Raw genomic sequence first — 18,293 nt, forward strand, 5'->3', positions numbered from 1 at the left:
GTTTTCTTTATTAAAGTTATGGGTAAATATTTACCAGGTTTCTAAGAGTTTTTCAGGGGGATAGTCAGACTCTAATTCTCATTCTTAGCAAGTTGTAATAATGCATATTGGTTTGGGGGATGTGGGGATGGAGAAATGGATTCAAAGTTAACCAGGCTCCTCAGTGATGCAGCTGTATGTCTGGATATCCAGCCCAAGCTACAGGCAGTATTTATCCTCAAGGTGTCCCAACTTCTTAGGCATTTGGAAGGCTGTCGACCCACCATGAGAGCAAGTTTGTTGGATGATAGAAAACCACGACATACCAAAGCAAAATACTCTATGATTATCTGAAATACTATCAATGTAGTAGGATAGATGGCTTAATAAAGAGTGTGGAAGAAAAGGAAGGATAGTTAATCTCTTGCAAAACATCTGAAGTCAGTAGAGCTAAATAAAGTAATAACTTTGTTTTTACCTCAGAACATTTCCTACAGAAAGGTCCTTCTGAACTTTAACTCCATTTTTTTTTTTTTTTTTTTTTTTTTTGGAAAGCATCTTAAGGGCGAAAAAGATATCCCAGACTGGAAACACTGTGGTCTTCTTAACTTCAAGGGACCACAAAGTGGCTGAGAAGCAAACAAATCTGTTAGCTAGCTATTGAATCCCAGGCATCTAAAAACTATACCTGAAGTGTAGTTCAGCACGTAAGCTTTCTCATAACCAATGGGTTAGTCTAGAAGGCTACCAGTAGTATTAGTGTCACTGAGTTGGGCAACCTTTCAGTGTTTTTTCAGTGATGCCAACAAGCTTCTGAATTGCCTTAATCTGAATTTTCAGTGATAATTTGGAATTTGTCTGAAAAAATAACCAAATACTTTATATTTAAGTTATTGTTGTTTGTATCTAAGACGTGTCATTATATAGATTCATTAGTAGCTGTTAATTTTAGCATTTTATCTCTCTCTCCCACTGTTGAATGCACTGGAACACTGGAACTTACACCTAACATTAGCAGGACTGGAACTCCTAGTTTTAACTTTTTTTCCTTCTTTAAGTGCAAACACAGGAGGAATCAAGGAGAGCTACCATGCATTCTTAATACAGCTTCAGTGTACTAACCTTCTAATCCACTAACCTCATAACTGAAGAAAAAAATGTCTAGTCTACAGGAAAGAAATCAGGTGAAACTGCACTCTCCTCATGCTGTTTTCCAGATGTTTGAAACTCCCTTTAAGCATTTTGACAAGGATGCTGAATTTGTGGAAGAGAACTGGAAGGAAATAGTTGTCCTGGAAGGGAAATACTAGAAGAGCTGAAAGGCCTAGTTACAGCTCAGCATAGCAGAAAGTCTTGCTACTTGAATGTTCCTTCCATTCAAGTTTTTGATAGCCTGAGGTGAAGCATGACTTTGACTGATCCAGCAAGTCATCCAGGTCCTGGAAACAAAGTATTGACTGTAAATGCCTAATTAATGCTGAAAGACGGAAAGAACACTGGAGGCTTTAGGTATTTTCAGAAGTTAAGTCCTATTCTGAAAATATCCTTACTAATAAATCTCTTTGGTCCACACTGAAAACTGAGGTTAAATATTTTGAAAAACTATTCTGTTCTTCACTGATAGAGGCTAAGTCTTTAGGGGAAGATTTTGTGCATGTGTAGTTGCACTGCAAATTTAATTCTCTGGTTTCCTTTGACTCTTAGTTGTATGTTGGGATTTTTTTCTTAACCAGTGGGGTGACATCCAATTTCTGTTTTATTGTTTTTTAAAGGAATGGCCGTTGGAGGTCAGAATGGAAGTTTACAATCACCCCTTCAACCACTCAAGTGGCTGGCATCTTGAAAATTCAGGTATGCTTATCTCAAACTGTGTCCTGGTCAGTAAAGTCTCCAGTTATTACCAAGGGAGACTCAGGCCAGTGTATTAAATATGTTAAGAGAATTTGGGTTCCCCGTAAGCAAAGCAGCAATTCAGTTACATATGAGTGACTTAATTGCATATTTACCTAATCCTTACAAACACAAAATATGTGTTTAATGTAATGATTCAGAAGACTTCAGAAGGTGTATTCACCTCAGCTAGGCATATACCTCTTTGGTTTCCTATTTCTTGAATTCACAGTGGGACAAGTCTTTCCTGAGGGTAGGCCCTCTCTGAAGTAGAACTTTTTTTTTTTCATTTTAACTAATAATAGGGGGTTTTTTCATGTTATCCTATTGTTCAGAACCTGTGGTTTCAGCAATTGCACTATCAGAAATTTTTTAATCTGGGTCTTCTTCATTCAGAATTTGCTCTTCCTGTTGGCTTTAGGGCATTCAGAAAGGAGGAATTCGAAGCAGGCAGAAGTCTTGACACCAAAGGAAGTCTGACTGTCATGTGGTAGGCAGGGAGACTTCACTTCCTGGATTAGTTCTCTGGAATATGTATTCATACTTTGCAAGAGTTTATTAAAACAGTTCTGGGATCAAGGACTAGAATATTAGTGCAGTTTGACTATCAGCATAGTACTTTATTATGTTTTTTATAAGATATAGATCAAGTTCCCTTCTCCTGCTCTTTTTGTGCCCCCATGAGGTTTGCTCATCCTTACTGATCAGTGATGATTTCAGAAGGAAGATGCAAAGGGATGTTTTTCTAGCCATAGCCTGAGGCTAGGATGATGTTTTAGGATGTGGTAACTGTGTTCAGATCCACCCAAGCAAGGGAACCTGAATCTAATTTCCCATTCTGAGGCAAATTCCATAACATTTGTAATGACAGTCAAAATCTGGGCACCCATTATTATGTTGTTGGATCACAACGGTCATAGTATCCAGCACCTTAAGTAACTTATAGGCTTCTCAAGACTTTGTCACTTAAATTCAGCTTGCAGCAAAACAGGCATTTTCTGCACAGCACACACTTTTGATTAAATGTCTTCAGAGGTTTTCCAGAACAAGGAGGCAGGTGTCTACCTAATTCTATAAAAGATTAATCCAGTAGCCTAGAAAATAGTTTAACCAAGAAACTTAAGTTCTAATCAGCTTTTCAATTTGGGCACCAGCTGATTTTGTCTTTTTTTACTATTTCACATAATAAATCAAGTAATTATTTACATTCATTAAAGTCTGTGTTCTGGAGAGCAATGAGACGTTCTACTTTTATTGCTTGTATAGGAAATAGTTGGTTCACCAAGAAATTTTGAACTCACTTTCAAATTTTTGCAAATTGTGTACAATTTCTTCAATGTATGTGGAAGTGCTCCCCTTTCATCTCTCGAAACACACAAGTAAAAAAGGTGCTTTAATTTTTTTTTTAAGGAGCAAAATAATCTTCTAGAATATCAACTCCCTAAAACATGAGTGAAATTTGTGTAATTTCAGTGTTGTTTGCAAAATCTTTGACAGCAATATGCCATTGCCCTGTTTCTGATAAGGCCTTTTATGAATAAGTTGGGGGAAATTGCAGCATCACGGGTGTCTTCAGCATTTCTAAGATCACTTGCAAAATTTCTTCTTTTTTTTATTTCTCTTAATAAAGGAATAATACAGGAAATTATTCAATTCAGGAAATTATTTCTCTAATACAGGAAATTATTAACTGTGAATCTCTTCCATTGTTTAATTTTCTTTTTGTTCTGTATGTAAGGGGAAAGGTAACAGCAGAACTTTTTACTAAAACTAAGTCCTTCTGGTGCTTAACGTGTTCAAACTGTGCATGGAAAACTAAGTGTACTGGTTACTAATTTTACCTCTTAGATAATTTGTTATTTGCATCCCTCCTAACTTAACCTTTCCAAGAGGTTCTGTTCATAAACATCCTCCTTCTTGTAGTCTTCTGAACCCAGACCTAGCATTCTAGAAAGATGTCAGTAGGGAGGTGTAGTACAGAACACTTATGTCTCATATTTAGTTTAAGATATAACACATCCCAGAATAAGATTTGACTCTTCATTCCTATTAAGATTTTAGGCCTGGTTGCCAAGAATGTGATTCAGTGACAGATAGGATGTTTGTGCTGGGGTTGGCCTGAGAGCACAGAGGAGGTGTGGGCCCCTGCAGTGGATTGTCATGGACAAGAGGGGAGATTTATATTTCTTTGGGTTTTGCCATTTAATTGGGATTTCTTAAAATTTTGCACTGATTAAGCACTTCTCATCTTTTAGGAATTGGATTGAAAAAGGTTGGCAGAAGTTTCACCCAGCAATGTTTGATTTGAAAAGAAACTTATTTTGTGGTTAGGTTGATACCTTTTGTTGCAAAACAAGTATTCGACGATAAGCAAAATAATCATGTAAGATGAATCATAGGAAATAATTTTTTCTCATATAGGAAACCTTTCTTTTGCAATGGTATTACAGCTGTCTTACTACGTGTCATGTTTTTTCCATTGTTATTTTTAAAGCTGAGAGTCTTTTGCACATATCATCACAATGCATATGAAATTACGCTATTGTGCATTAATCTCAAAATTAAAATGTTATCTTGTCTAATAGGGCGAGACACAAATGTTTCATTGTCTCATAATGTCAGCTATATTAACTACCTTGACTTTATCAAAATTGTAAGAAAATCTTTAAAGATACTTGTTTAAATGTCAGTGACCTGCATAACTCTTCTATATCAATTATTGTGAATGATTACATGTAATTTTATATATCCTTCCTAGTTTTTAAGTTTTCCAACAGTTGCATTAGGAACTAAATGTTTTCAAATCCTTCCCAACTGAATTTAAAAGTACTAAAGTTAGCTTGGGGTAGTTTTACTGATCTCCTCCTGCAAAATAATCAACAAGCTGTTCTGTAGATACAATGTTTCAAGAGCAAATAGATATTATCCTGCTTTGCAATCTAACCTTAGCAAACTTTGTTCCAAAGAACTCCCTTGTCTAGATAAATACCAGCTTTTGTTATGAGCCATATCTAATAGAGGAAAATATCAAACCCAGGCAGATCTGGAAAGGGAAGCCTAATGTTGCACTGTCCCTAGGAAACAATTTGGGGGAAGCAGAACAACTTCACAGTGTCCTGAAACCTTGCCAAAACTATTCTAATTTTAAATATATCTTCACCATTTACAGTAGTCAGGTCTGTTCATTTCAGGCGTTTCTAGTAAGGTCACATAAATTGTATGTTGTCATCTTCATGATGTTAATCAAAACCTAAACTTCTTTGTATGAAATACTGCATAAGGCACGTCAACACAAAAATGTTTCCAGAGTATCCTCTTTAGTAATCCCCCTCAAAAATTATTAATTCTACAATATTTTGGTTTTCCTATTTGCTTTTGTTCTGTAACATTTTATATGCCGTTTTGGTTGATTTGTATAGGTTTGTTACTATGATAAATAACACAATACTTTGATTTTCCTGTGTGTTGTTGATCTGTAACATTAAATGCGAGTTTTTTTGTTTAATTGTCTGTAGGTTCACTATTATGAAGATGGTAATGTTCAGCTGGTGAGCCATAAAGACATACAAGATTCTCTAACAGTGTCTGTAAGTGAACTTTAAGGACCTTAAAGGGTATATTGAATAATTTAAAAATAAAAGCAATCTTAAAAAAAGCTCAGAAGTTTGGAGGCAAGTTTGTTCTTCTGCATGCATGGGAATTAATGTTTTAATTACAAATATTCTGCATGTGATATTTACTACTTTTACCTAATATGTAGTTAGTGTTTAAAAAAAGTAAAAAAAGATAAAATTAATGTATGCTTGCCTGTGGCTTGTATAAGTTAAAATAACTTTGATATTAAAGCTTTAACTAGCTTGCTGTCCGTCTTTCTGCACTTTTGTTGTATTTAAACTTTTGTCTGCTGAGTGACCTATAGAATTAATTTTGGAATATGAGGGAGGTTTGAGTTATAATAACTGACTTTAGTAGGAGATTGCCTCCTTTGCTTGCTAGGAGAAGACCACTATGCTAAAAATAGTAAACAAATGCTACCAGTTCAGAAGTAGTGGTAAGTATTCTCTTCATTTTCTCCCTGTCTGTAGCTGGTGCTGTCAGCCTCTTGCTTTTCTGTACAAAAAGCCCTTTCACAGATGCTTCAGCTTGAAAAGCATAACACACTATATTTAAAGCATCATCTTTTTCAACTTCTTTCCAAATGGCTCATTATAGTAATGAGGAGCAAACAGTAGAAATAAAAATTGCTTGGAAATAGTGCCAGATGTATTTTTTAAGGACTGATAATGTTGCAGCATGAACAACTACTGCTTTTGAAATAATGTGTTTATAATTGTGTTTATAAACAGTAAAATTTTCTGTTGGAGTGTTTTTTAATAAAACTTAAGCCAGTGAGGTTAGACTGGCAAAGAGAAGTTGTAAAAGTGAACAGTAGAAGTATTTTAATGATAACGACTAGCAGTAACCGATTTGGCTCAAAAGCTCAATTCATCAATAAAGAACATTGTTTATTAATACAAAGTGAGGCTTGTTGGCTTTTCAGTTGCAATAGCACCATAAAGAGTGGGGGATTGTGGTGCCAACTGATAACACTTCTGGAGCAGTAGATATAAAATTACTTTTGACTCCCTGAGCAAAGGGATCTATTTAGTCTTTCATTCATATAAGAGTTATTTCAGGGAAGATTATGTGGATGCAGTTCTCCTTTCAATGGCTTTTGCTTCACTTTCTGTTGGGAAGAAATTTAATTCTGTTTTGCAGTTCAGTAAAGCAGCAGAAGACCGATGAGCAGGAAAACATCTTTTACATAACTTTGCTAGAACAAAAGCAAGTATGCTGCTGGTTACGAATTTTTAACCTTGGCTTTGAGCTTTATAGAGGGCAGAGGCTGTACAAGTTCCTATTTCACACAGAAGAAATGGTAGGTAGATTGACCTACCAGGTAGGTAGGAGTCTCAATGGCTTCTCTTTTTTGTTGTTGCAGAGAAGCCATTTTATGCCATCAACAGGCACAACTGAAATAAATGAGGTTTAAATAATTTTGCTGAAGGTTATATTCTTATCCCTTATTTTTCTCTGAGACAAATAAGACCTCATATCTCTGCTTTTTTCCTTTCATTAGCAGAGCCTTTGAAAGCATTGCCCCAGTTCACTGAAAAGTCAAAACCCTTTCCTTTGTTCTTCTTGGTCTTTGCTGCTTCCTTCCTCTCTCTTGCAATGTCCAGGACCACTTTAACAGCTGCTAGGTGCGGTTTCACTGAAACTTTGAAGCAGTTGTAGTTGAAGTTGTCAGTTTTCTCCCTATCTTTGCCTTTGTAGGAATGAGGGATCACATGGGACAAGAACACTTCTACCTTTAACAGCTTCTGCAAAAGCACCTTTAGTAATGTCTCCAATGCTAAGTTGGAAGCTTGGAAATTCATGAACTATCACTTCCTTCTTGAGACTTCTTTCAAGAACTTCAGCTAATTTACCTCCAGATTGACTGGTGGAAAATGTTTTATTTTTAAAACAAAAATACACTTGCATCCTTAAACAGTTTCTTGGCTTCCAGCCTCATCCTTTTCAGTCTTCATGAAATTTGGGCATAGTGTTTGCCCCCTGATTTTTACAAGGTGTATTTGGGGATGTTTCTAGAAGACCAGGTATATAAAGTCTAGTGTTTTCCTCAGCTTAGTCTCCAGATTCAGAATCACAGAATCTGTTGAGTTGGAAGGGACCCAAATGAATCATTAGCCTTGCACGGGACCATCCCCAAGAGTCACACCATGTGCCTGAGAGCGTTGTCCAAACATCTCTTGAACTCTGTCAGGCTTGGTGCTGTGACCACTTCCCTGAGGAGCCTGTTCCAGTGCCCAACCACCCTCTGGGTGAAGAACCTTTTTCTGATATCCAACCTAAACCTCCCCTGATGCAACTTCAGGCCATTCCATCGGGTCCTGTCACTGGTTGCCCCTCCTCTTGCCCTCATGAGGAAGTTGTAACTGCAATGAATGTTTAGAGGTGAACATATCTGTTTTGGTTTTATGGTTGTCTTCTGCTATAACTTCTGGTTTAGCTGGTGCTTCTTGGATTTGTACTGGAAATGTAGCATTGATAATGTTGTTATCAATACTTGGCATGTTTTTAGAGACCTGTGTGTGCATTGTCATTTCCAAATGCTGTTCTGTTCCGTATGTCTTTTTATCATACCATAGCATTTTTAATCAAAATATTTTAATAAGCTCCATGGTAATCTTTATGCTTGTTGCAGTTTGGCTGAATATGCCTTTTGGATTAATGTTTTGTTCAGTTTTGGTTTAGCCACTGAATATGGTCAAGTGTTCTCATCGAGTCTACCTGATATTATTAATAACTATAGGAAAAACATAATCTAACTGGTCCTAGAATTATGCTGTATATCAGACTAATTCAAATGCTTTTTTCCTAGAATGAAGCCCAGACAGCGAAGGAATTTATAAAAATCGTAGAGGCTGCAGAAAATGAATATCAGGTATGTTGGAAACAAATGCTGTATCCTCACTCATAATTATAGCATTACCATATACTTAGCCAAAGCTAGTATTCTGTAACTGGCAAGCTTTTGATATTAAGATAATGCAGTTCCATATAAATAGATAACATGCTGCTGTTAACTCTGTCTTGCCTTTCCATACCTTTTAGGGATTGTACTCACCTACTTAACATTACAGTAGAAGTAATTTTTTGAGAGCAGAAAAGCTATTAGCAGGATCAAATATCAGCAATTCTGATCTGTTTAAGCATTAGTGCATTCCCTAAGTGGAATTTTTATACTGATTCTGTTCAGAGGCTACTCTGTTGGACAATATTGCTAAATATGATTAGGCATTACCCATTTCAATTAGTCATTTCAAAGTTAGAAAAGTGTAACTGTTCTGGATACCCTCTGCAGAAGTGGATAGACGTTCATTCAGGTCTTGAACATAAGGTAAATTTAGACACCATGTTCTGTCAGCTTGAAAAAAAATGCTCTTTAATAAAGAATTTTTAAATAGGTATAGTATGCATTAAATTCAAGTTCATACAATGTTGTGGACCGGCTTTACCACCCTCCTAGGAAAAACAGTTGGGAGACTTTGATGTCTGGAATTACTGATGTATGCGCTAACTCTGATCAGCACTTTATTCGTGCTGCTGATTAACCACACTGGTTTGCTGAAACACCTTGGCTATGGTCAGGTTTATTACATGTCTCACTAATTTTCTTCACATAGTTTCAATCTATATCTAACAGCTTTCCTTCATAAAATATTATTTTAATTTAGCATGTTTTTATTAAGCCTGTTTAAGAGGTAGCAGGCTTCTCAATCATTTAATGTTAATATAGCGTCCTAGTTCTGTTCTTCATGTGTCTTTGTTTTGTATGACTTTGTGTTTAACAGACTGCTATCAGTGAGAATTATCAGACTATGTCCGACACTACTTTCAAGGCCTTACGTCGACAGTTGCCAGTTACCCGCACCAAGATTGACTGGAACAAGATCCTTAGCTATAAGATTGGAAAAGAGATGCAGAATGCTTAGTGAACGTTGCATGACTGGATCGTTTTAGTGTCCTTGTATACAAATAAAAATTATTACAAAAAGTATTTGGAACTGTCAGATCACCCAGTCAGCATGGGCTTTTGCCATTGAAAATCACTGTAAGTAGTTTGGTTAGAGCATAAAGCTTAGCTAATTGACTTTTTTCCTTTTTCCTTCCTTTCAGAGGGTTGCAACTTCAGTATAGCTGAGTATCTTCCTTTAGAGTCTCTGTTGTACCTTTATTTTTTTATAATGAAGAGACCATGCCTTTAGTTTTCAATTACACGTTAAGAACAGTTTGGAAAAATATTTTTGCATATGATAACCCTTTCTCTTGCTTTCATGTGAAATGGACAACTTCCAAAATTTGCTGGGTTCCTTGTGCATTTCTAGGTCAAGGTCAACATGGAGTTCGCCATAGGTGCTGTTGTAGAAATCGTCTGTCCTTTCATTTTATGTAAAATTGGGAAAAGCATTTTCTGTATCATTTAAACCTGTCAGAAGACTTACCTAGCTAGCTCCATGGTAGCTAATTATTTTTTTTAAAGAAAAGGCCAAGGTCTAATGCTGTTTTAAGATTTTGAAATTAAATAAAAGTACTTACTCCAGAAATGCATTTAATGCTTTGTTCTGACAATTACTTAAATGAGCTCAAACTCCATCTGCCCTCGAGCTTTTTTATCATAAAGCTACAAATGTATTATAACAAGGCATATTGTAATATATATAATCCTGTACTCATTACTATGTCTGTTTATTTTTTCTTGGATTGAAATGTACTAAAATTCAATGTGACATTAAAACGCAAATTTTCTATTTATTTGAGTATCAGATTCCTTCCTGATATAGCCTGGTTTTGGTGTTTCTAAACATTTTTAAAATTCTGCTTAAAACAGCCACAAACTTGTGTATTTGGAGATTGTAATATTATCAGTTGTTTCCATCTGCATTTAAGAAACATCTACGCATGGAAGTCTACTTAAAACAGGTATCTTTTAGCTTCAGATTGGCTACAGAGGATGGAAGAAATTACAAGACCAAAAATTAATACATGTGTCTGGAGAATACCTTCCTTGATGTATCTCATTGAAAATGGATGTCAGGTATCTAAAAACACAGACTCCATTACAAACGCTGTATAGCACTTCTATGAAATGCATAACTTTCATTTTTAATTGGATAAAAATTTGTTCTACAATATGCTACATACTTATATGCTCATGATGGAAAATTAAAAAGCTTTTTTATTTTTGAGAAGGCAAGTATTCATGCTCACTCCTAAACAGTAAAGCTTACACAAACGTTTTATGTCTTTGTTTACAGCATGATTTAATTAACTACCTTTAACTCAAGTTACAGCATAGCAAAAGAAAGAGTCTAGACTTGGTACTGAGTATAAAACAGTACACACGAAGTAGTTTGCTGTTTGAATTGTAATAGCAATACCCCAATATTCTGTTCTTCAGTGCTCTCTTATACAGGGGTACAGAAATTCTTGAAACCACTGCTACTTTACAGTACTAAACTGTATAGTAGAAGAATGGGATTTGTTCTACCACAGTCTTCCTGGAGAGTTGCTCTCTCAATTGTCTTTGTATATAAGCTACTGAACTGTGATGTTCTTTTAAAATCAGCTTATAAACGTTGTATGTGAGCCAATAACAAATGCTGAGTCATTGTCAAGTCAGTCTGTCAGTCTTAACTAAGATCTAAATACAAACCTTCTTCAAAGAATTTCTTCTAACATATTAGAGAACAAGCTAAACAGCAGTGAATGGACAATTGGGAGAACTGTTAATGGGCAACAATGGTGCAAATAACTTTTCTAGCTGTTTAGAATGTTGTGTATGACCAGAATCAGCACTGGCTAAAAGTCAGAATGCTATTTTTCTTACCTGAAATAAAAAACTACTTTTAAATATATTCCTAATAAAGAGGTATTTTACTGTGAAGTACTCTATTACTGTATTTCCCTGTTTATTCAGTCCTATGATAGTCTTAATTCCTTATTTTGAAAGAATAGCATCCTTCAGGTTCAATTCTACCAGTTGGATGACAAAATAGATTTGTATTACTTAGATTTTTCTTGTGGTAATTCTTAGTCTGTGAGTTAACTTTACAGCTGGAGCATCAAATTTATTAAGTTATAGCTTCAATAAAGCCATGTCTAAGTAAATAAACTATTCTCTTACTTTTTCAAAATGGTGTTGTATCATATTTAGGGCGTAACGACTCTGCAGATGAAGCTGACCTGACTCTCAGCTGAGGCACGTGGCATATTCGGAATGCTTGATTTCTGTCAAGATTTTGGATGTCACTTGCACTTTTTTTGTTTCTATCCCTACCCCTTTTAAATTGGAGAACTTTAGAGCTTGCTTGTTAGTCTTTAGGGTATTTTGTGTAGGTAAAGCACTTTCTCTGAGAAATTTTGCTATGGCAATTGTCTTAATGTGAATTACTACTTGTTTATATTCTATTTTTAAATATAAATACAAGCTTTGTATTGTTGAATGTTGATGTAATAGACATTATAGCTTGTAAAATGGACTTGTACAATGCTTGCATTTTTGAAGTGTATTACATCTTATGCATCCTAGTGCCCCTTTATATGAAGGAATTTTTAACTTCTGCAAGTAAGCAATTGTTCTTTATGAACATCTGCAACAGGAGCAGCAATTCTGCTTTTGGTTTCTCCTGAGCAGCCCCTTTTTGTTTGACTGTCTTCAAATTCATACTGTGGGTAGAATGAAATTTTAAAATCATTGTCATTTTGATCACATCATTACTACTTCTTATGCTCTACATGCTGATAACAATTCTGCCATCTGGCTCTATTGGGAACACTGCAACGCAGTTCATTGGGAAGTGGTCATTCAGCCCTGGGTTAAAAGCATTGTGTGAGACCCAACATCCCAATAGATGTGGTTTCTGTAGGGGATGGCTCCAGCTGCATCTACAGCAGCAATGTAGTTTGTGCAGTTTGGGAGCAAATCCCTCTCTCATCTTCACTTGCCCCAGACTGGTTTGGCTGCCAAAGCCATTTTGGGATGCTTGAGTTCACTTACTTTTGGAGAACTTGGAACTGGGCTCTCCAGCTCTGAATGGTGACCCAAGTCAATAGCAGTGGTTTCTTTCAGGCAGTTTGAAACCACCTATGTGTTGAGGATGTCTGAAGCATCAGACTAAAACTGGCCTTCAACTTTCCAGACTGTATATACCATGGGTATAGAAGTTTACATCAACTGTTTGATTCTGTGGATTCACTTCTATCGTATTGAATCACCTGCGGACACAGACATGGCTTCTGCTGCATTTGTTGACTGGAAAGACTGAAATTGTTCTTCATCTGATGCAACTGTAAACTAGGTTTAGATTAAACTTAGTTTGTTCGTAACCTTTAAGTGTCAATTTTTGTGTGACAGTTACAACTCTAAATTTTATTTTAAGGGGAAAATTTGCATCAGAGTTTAACCAAAAAAAGTCAATTTTTCTCTCTCATCTAAAAGAAAGGAACTTGAATATGCACTTTATTCCTTCTGTGAAAATGAATGCTTAGTACTTGGTAGGTTCTCTTATTAGCAATATTTTCCACTGCTGCTGTGATTGGCTTACCTGTAAGAGGTATTGCTCAGCATAATGTTAGCCATGTGCTCATTAGAAGAAAGAGTGGTAATCGTTGCCTTTAAGGATGTATTCTGTAAACACATTCAGACTTCACTGTGCATCTTTTCTTTGCAAATCAATAAAGTTGTGCAGGGGCAAATGTGTCAGGTTTCTTCCTCTTAAGTCAACAGGAGTATGTAGAGACTTTTGCCGGACTAGCTGTAGTTTGAAATAATGTCAAATCAGAAACAACTTCCAGCTTACAGGGTTGTAAATATACTTACTAAAGTAGTAGGTGGTTGATTGGTTTGGAAGGACAACACCACATGCCCATAATGACTTGTAGTAAATACTCATTTCAGTTTTGTATTTAAAAGTGCTTATTAATTTTCAATGTCAAGCGTATACTGAGTACAGTTGCTTTAGGCCTCAGGGAAAGAACTGAGAGTACTTCCTTTAATAAGCACCTTCCCAGTGTGCAACTCAGTTTGAGTTATGCTTCAAGCTTATTTCAGAAATTACTTAAGAATGTTAATATAGAAGGCTGAGCTGCAACTTTGCCACACCATTGTGAATGCAAGACAAGCATTATTGTGAGTCAGGGTTCAGAAAAACATGCTCAAAATCTCTTTCTAGCAAAATCTCTTTCAAAGTCTAGCAAGTAAAAATGCCCCCAGAGGCCTTGCCAATTACAGTGCAACAGCCTGCTTCTGGTATATCTGGAACCTAGAATACTTTCCCTCACACATAGAGAAGAGTGTTTTAGTCCTCTGAGGTAAAGAAGGGACTCGGCCTCCCTGGAGCAAATCTTCTAACTGGCTTAAAGAAAATAAGGCTATCTCCTCTTTTGCAGATGAAGTGTTTATGAACCTAACTGAAAAATCACAGCTGCAAGCTCTTGAGTGCAGGAAAACTACTTAACATTCCTTCTCTTGGGATGTGGATGCAGTGGATGTATTTTCCTTGTGCTGCTTGAGCAGCCTCCCTGCCAAATGTGCAGGCTTTCCTGGGTACTGGGTGGTAGTATGTATTGTCATGGACTGGGCATCTGTTGCAGAGGCAAAAGTTAGGTGCCTAAAGGCAGAAATGTTCAAATTTTTGCTGGGCTGTGAAGGTGCCAGAAGGGCCAATTGTGCAGCAAGGGGCCCAAAGATTAGTCCTGGGATTTGAGACACTGTCATGCTGCCTTTTCCCAGGTAAGGCAGCACATCCAGTTGTTAACACAAGACGTGTCAGTAAAAAAGGGTACAAGATTGTGATCAGTTATGATTTTCTTTAAGGGTGAAAGGTGCCATGTGTTTCCACTCAACCAAGCCTACCATTCAGCCTGGTAACAGGGAGCCTGATGCTGTAGCTCTGAGGAATAAAAGTTGCACTCCAGGAACGCAGGTCTGATGGAGGCTGGCACAGCACTCACAAAGTCTTTAGTACACAGTGCCTGTGAGCTTCGGCGTCTGCTGCCCACCAGTTTGGGCACACATGCTGCTCCTGAACCTGAGCCTTGCAAATGGCAGCTGTGTGTTTCAGGTGTTGCTCAGGCTGTTCTCCCTGTCCCAGCACAGTCTGTCTGAACTCAGGCAAAACTCCTGATCCTGCTGCCCCAAATGCCTCAGTGGCCATTCTATTAATAACCTGCTATTTGTACAGTAACCTGGCACCTCCTTCTCCTGTCTCGTGGTCTAACCATGCAGTAATAACTTCCACATAATTTGGAAATAAGGGAAACAGACTTGAAAAAGGAGCAAGTTGATTAATAAATAAATCAATATTCAAAGTAAGAACAGATTTTTTTTATATACATTCTCAACTTTGCTGTGACACTTAAGGTTAATATCTGCACATGCAACTAGAGTAGAAATCTGAGCTTTCAGCAGTCATTAGCAGTTTTAAACTAAGTAGCAGGAAGAAAAATCTGTTTCATTCTTTCCTTTTACATGATGTCTGGATTGTCAAATCAGCTTTCAGATGCTGTAAAAGTTGGTAAGGTTTGCAAATCTTTCACTTCATTGTAATAGGTAGCAAAAACATGATTAGCCAAAAAGCAGTTTTTGGTTAAAGATTCCAAATTTCAATATTCAACTGTAAGATTTCTGAACAATAGTGGCGTTAGAAATCTTTAAATCCTTGAATGAAATGCAGAAGTTCATCTTGGTTTTTATTCCACAGCATGGCACAATCAGCTGCATCTTTACCATATGTGGCAGGACAGACTTGTGTGCTCTGAAATAAATTGTTAAAGATTATTCTTCCTCTCTGTAAGTCTTTGGCATTATTAGTATTAAGGTACATAGTAGGAAAAGATAAATCTACCATGCTGGATCCTGATCTCTTTTTGTCTTAGCTGTGGGCATACAGAAAGGCTTCTTCCTATTCTCTTTGCAACATGTTTTAGGTATTTGAAGAGCTTCTCCAGACTATGTAGCTTTTAGATTAAAGACTGAATTCAGCAACTTTAATTTCTACATGAAATCCACTACTTCTAAGTAATTTCTGTTAATTTTGAGAAGCTTTTTTTTTCTCTGTATATTGTTCCTTTCAGTCCTGGTGATATTGCAGGCTGTAGTGATATTAACCTAGTACTTGGATTTCCTTTTGCTAGAATCTGGCCTTGATTGCTATAATATTCTCTAGCATTGTCTTCATGAGCAATTAGAAAATTTCTGTTCCAGCATTAAAGCCCATGCTAAATTAAGGAGGTAAAAGAATCAACCAGCCACTGCTAGGTATGTGTGCCTGATGTTATCCTTCTCTACTGACAAAGCAGGCACTGGGAGTGTACAAAAATGAGACTGTCTGTATCCTAATGATGTGGACCAGCCAGCAAATGCATCCTGGCATGAGGAGACAAGGGCTGCTGTGAACTTGGGTGATGAGCTGTATCCTTGTTACTTGGGATATTTATGCCAGCAATAAGCAGTTTGACAGTACCTTGTAGGCACTGATGTCAGTTAAAAGTGAGGAGGTAAAATGCACCACCCCATCTTGTGCTAGGAAACAAAGCTTTTTTTCCTACCTTTTTACTATGGAAAAGAAAAGGAATCAATGATCAGTCAAAGTTGACAAGCTGTGAAATGCATCTCACCTGTCCTGCCGTGCAGTGGTGAAAACTGGATGGTAGCTAGTGTAACATCCATGCAAGCATTTTCCATATGTCTCAAAAGCTCTGTGTGTAGGGACAGGTAGTATCCTCCACCAGGCTAGCCAGAACTACTTCTAGAGTACCTGAAATGTGTGTGTCATTCCAGACCCTGTTTAAAGTTCCTGTAGGCATGTACTGAACCTGAAGAGTCCTTTAGCTGTCACAGGTACCAGGAGCCAGCTCAATTGCAGAAGGCTAGACCTGAGAGATGTTGCTAAGTAAATGCCATATGCTCATGAAGAATTGAAGTGCTGCTCCTGGTTCAAGGCTTTGCTACAAGGCAAAGGTTTCTGCATGACTGATTCTCTGGGTGCAAAATAATGTGTTAAAGTCAGTAATGAGTATGTGTCCTGTCCCTGTTCATTACTAAACTTAGTGAGCCATCATCTTTCATTTAAGAACTTGTCTACTTCTCCTTAGCTCTTTTAGCTGCGAACTGTGTGCCTTGCAGTCCTACCAGCTGTTGGTATGGCCAGAGTTACTCTATCTCAATGTAAATTAAGAAGGTGGAGAGTGCCAGTGCATAATTTCCCAAAGGATAAATCCAGCTACCTGATACTTCACCCTCCTGATAAGATCCTTTCAGATGCAGTAAAGTTGCTACCCAAATTGTAACTGCTAACAGAGGGTAACCCAGTGTCTGGATTGCAACCAGGGCAATCCCACAATCAAGGATTATTGTTCTAGGAACCATCAAAATTATCACCAAAGTAACATAACCACTGAAAGAGATTCCAAGGTCATCTATAACAGTGGGTTTTCAGTGCAGATGATGGGTTTGCTACAATCATGGCAGTTTTTGGTGGTGGAGATCACCACAGAAGGTGAAAACATGGGAGCAGCAACCATTACTATGTTCTTTTCTCTGAATCTCTGATAGTTTTTTGATGAAATTGTAAGGAAAAACCCCTTCAATATGGGTACTTGTGCCTGGTTAGGAAATACTGAGGGGAAAAGAACAGAAGCTTCACCCAGACTATAGGTGAAGCTCCCTGCTTATCCACCAGGGTTTTCATCTTGTTCTTCTTCCCTGCTGCCGTGCAGAGCAACTGATTCAGTCAGCAGCAGGAAGACAAGCTGGCTTTTTTACCTGCAATGATTGTGTCTAAAGAGAAAGTGAAGTGAGCCAATGCTGGAGTCAAATATAAATGAGGATTCATCAGATGTGTGTTTGTCAGGAAATGAGATGGGACAGAAAAATTTCTGTCGGAGCAACAGAGAGGAAGGTATGCCATTAAAACCAATTAACCAGAGCAGACTTGGGGTAGCCTGTAGGAGTGGGGTTCTTAAGGATTTAAATCTCAAGCACAGAAGATAAAAGTGCAATATAGAAAAGATAAAGGGTTTTGGAACATATATCTCAGGATGGAAAAGGCCTAACAGCTAATTTTTGGGGGGTTGAGAGGGCAAGAAAAATATACAAATATCTTTAGTAAAAGCAATGGGAGAAGCAGAAGAAAGTACTCCCTTTCTGAAAATGGTTGAGTAGTGGAAGCAGGAATGAAAATGAGTTCTGTTTCTAAGGGATGATGTGTAGAAAGGGCAGGATATGTTGAGAAGGGAAGGAATTGAAATCCACTGTAATAACTACTACCTGTATGTGTTTCTCTTACCAACGCCCAGAGCACCCCTAATGCTGGGCAAGTCACCTCTGTGCAGCGATTGTGGGAGGGCAGCACAAGCTGCCCATGCGTGATCACCTTTGGGCAAGGAGAACGAGTCTGAGAGAAAGAGTTTTATAAAGATAGTGACCTCTCACGAGTCTGTATCTGTATAAAGCTCTGGTGTAAGTACCACTATGCTTCATTTAGATATTCAGAGCCATTGCAGAGCATTTTGTTGTCAAAAGTGAACCTGCTACCCTGACTTTGGCACCCTCTCCCAACCACTGTAACACTCTACAGCTGCAGAGCCACCACCCTTTTCCCCACACAGCAGGAGCTGTTGGGATTTAGAAGAATTTTGTCTCTATGTAATGCTTCTTAAATCCTCTTTTGCTTGTTTCTCACCTTGGGGCATGCAAGCCCAGAGAAGCCCAAATTTGCAGAAGCACTTGCTGTTTCAAACTCATGTCAGGCTGGAGTTCAATAAGTATGAAGTCTTGAGTATCCAGTGATGCCTAACATCCCATATTAATGACT

At 37.5% G+C, this 18,293-nt stretch overlaps 1 protein-coding gene across 1 annotated transcript in view; it reads left to right on the forward strand.

Moving 5' to 3' along the window:
- Window positions 1-12,804, forward strand: part of CAPZA2 (capping actin protein of muscle Z-line subunit alpha 2) — a 34,288-nt gene extending 21,484 nt beyond the window's left edge. Inside the window, exons 7-10 of the mRNA XM_027731058.2 lie at window positions 1,752-1,830; window positions 5,385-5,456; window positions 8,297-8,359; window positions 9,270-12,804. Of these exons, the coding sequence (XP_027586859.2) occupies window positions 1,752-1,830; window positions 5,385-5,456; window positions 8,297-8,359; window positions 9,270-9,410 (355 nt within the window). The 3' untranslated portion in view covers window positions 9,411-12,804. The remainder of the gene's footprint in view (window positions 1-1,751; window positions 1,831-5,384; window positions 5,457-8,296; window positions 8,360-9,269) is intronic.
- Window positions 12,805-18,293: the final 5,489 nt, after the last annotated feature.

Source organism: Pipra filicauda, unplaced genomic scaffold, assembly GCF_003945595.2.
Source record: "Pipra filicauda isolate LSUMZ 115617 unplaced genomic scaffold, ASM394559v2 scaffold210_size2929891_pilon, whole genome shotgun sequence".
In the NCBI taxonomy this organism is placed as follows: domain Eukaryota; kingdom Metazoa; phylum Chordata; class Aves; order Passeriformes; family Pipridae; genus Pipra; species Pipra filicauda.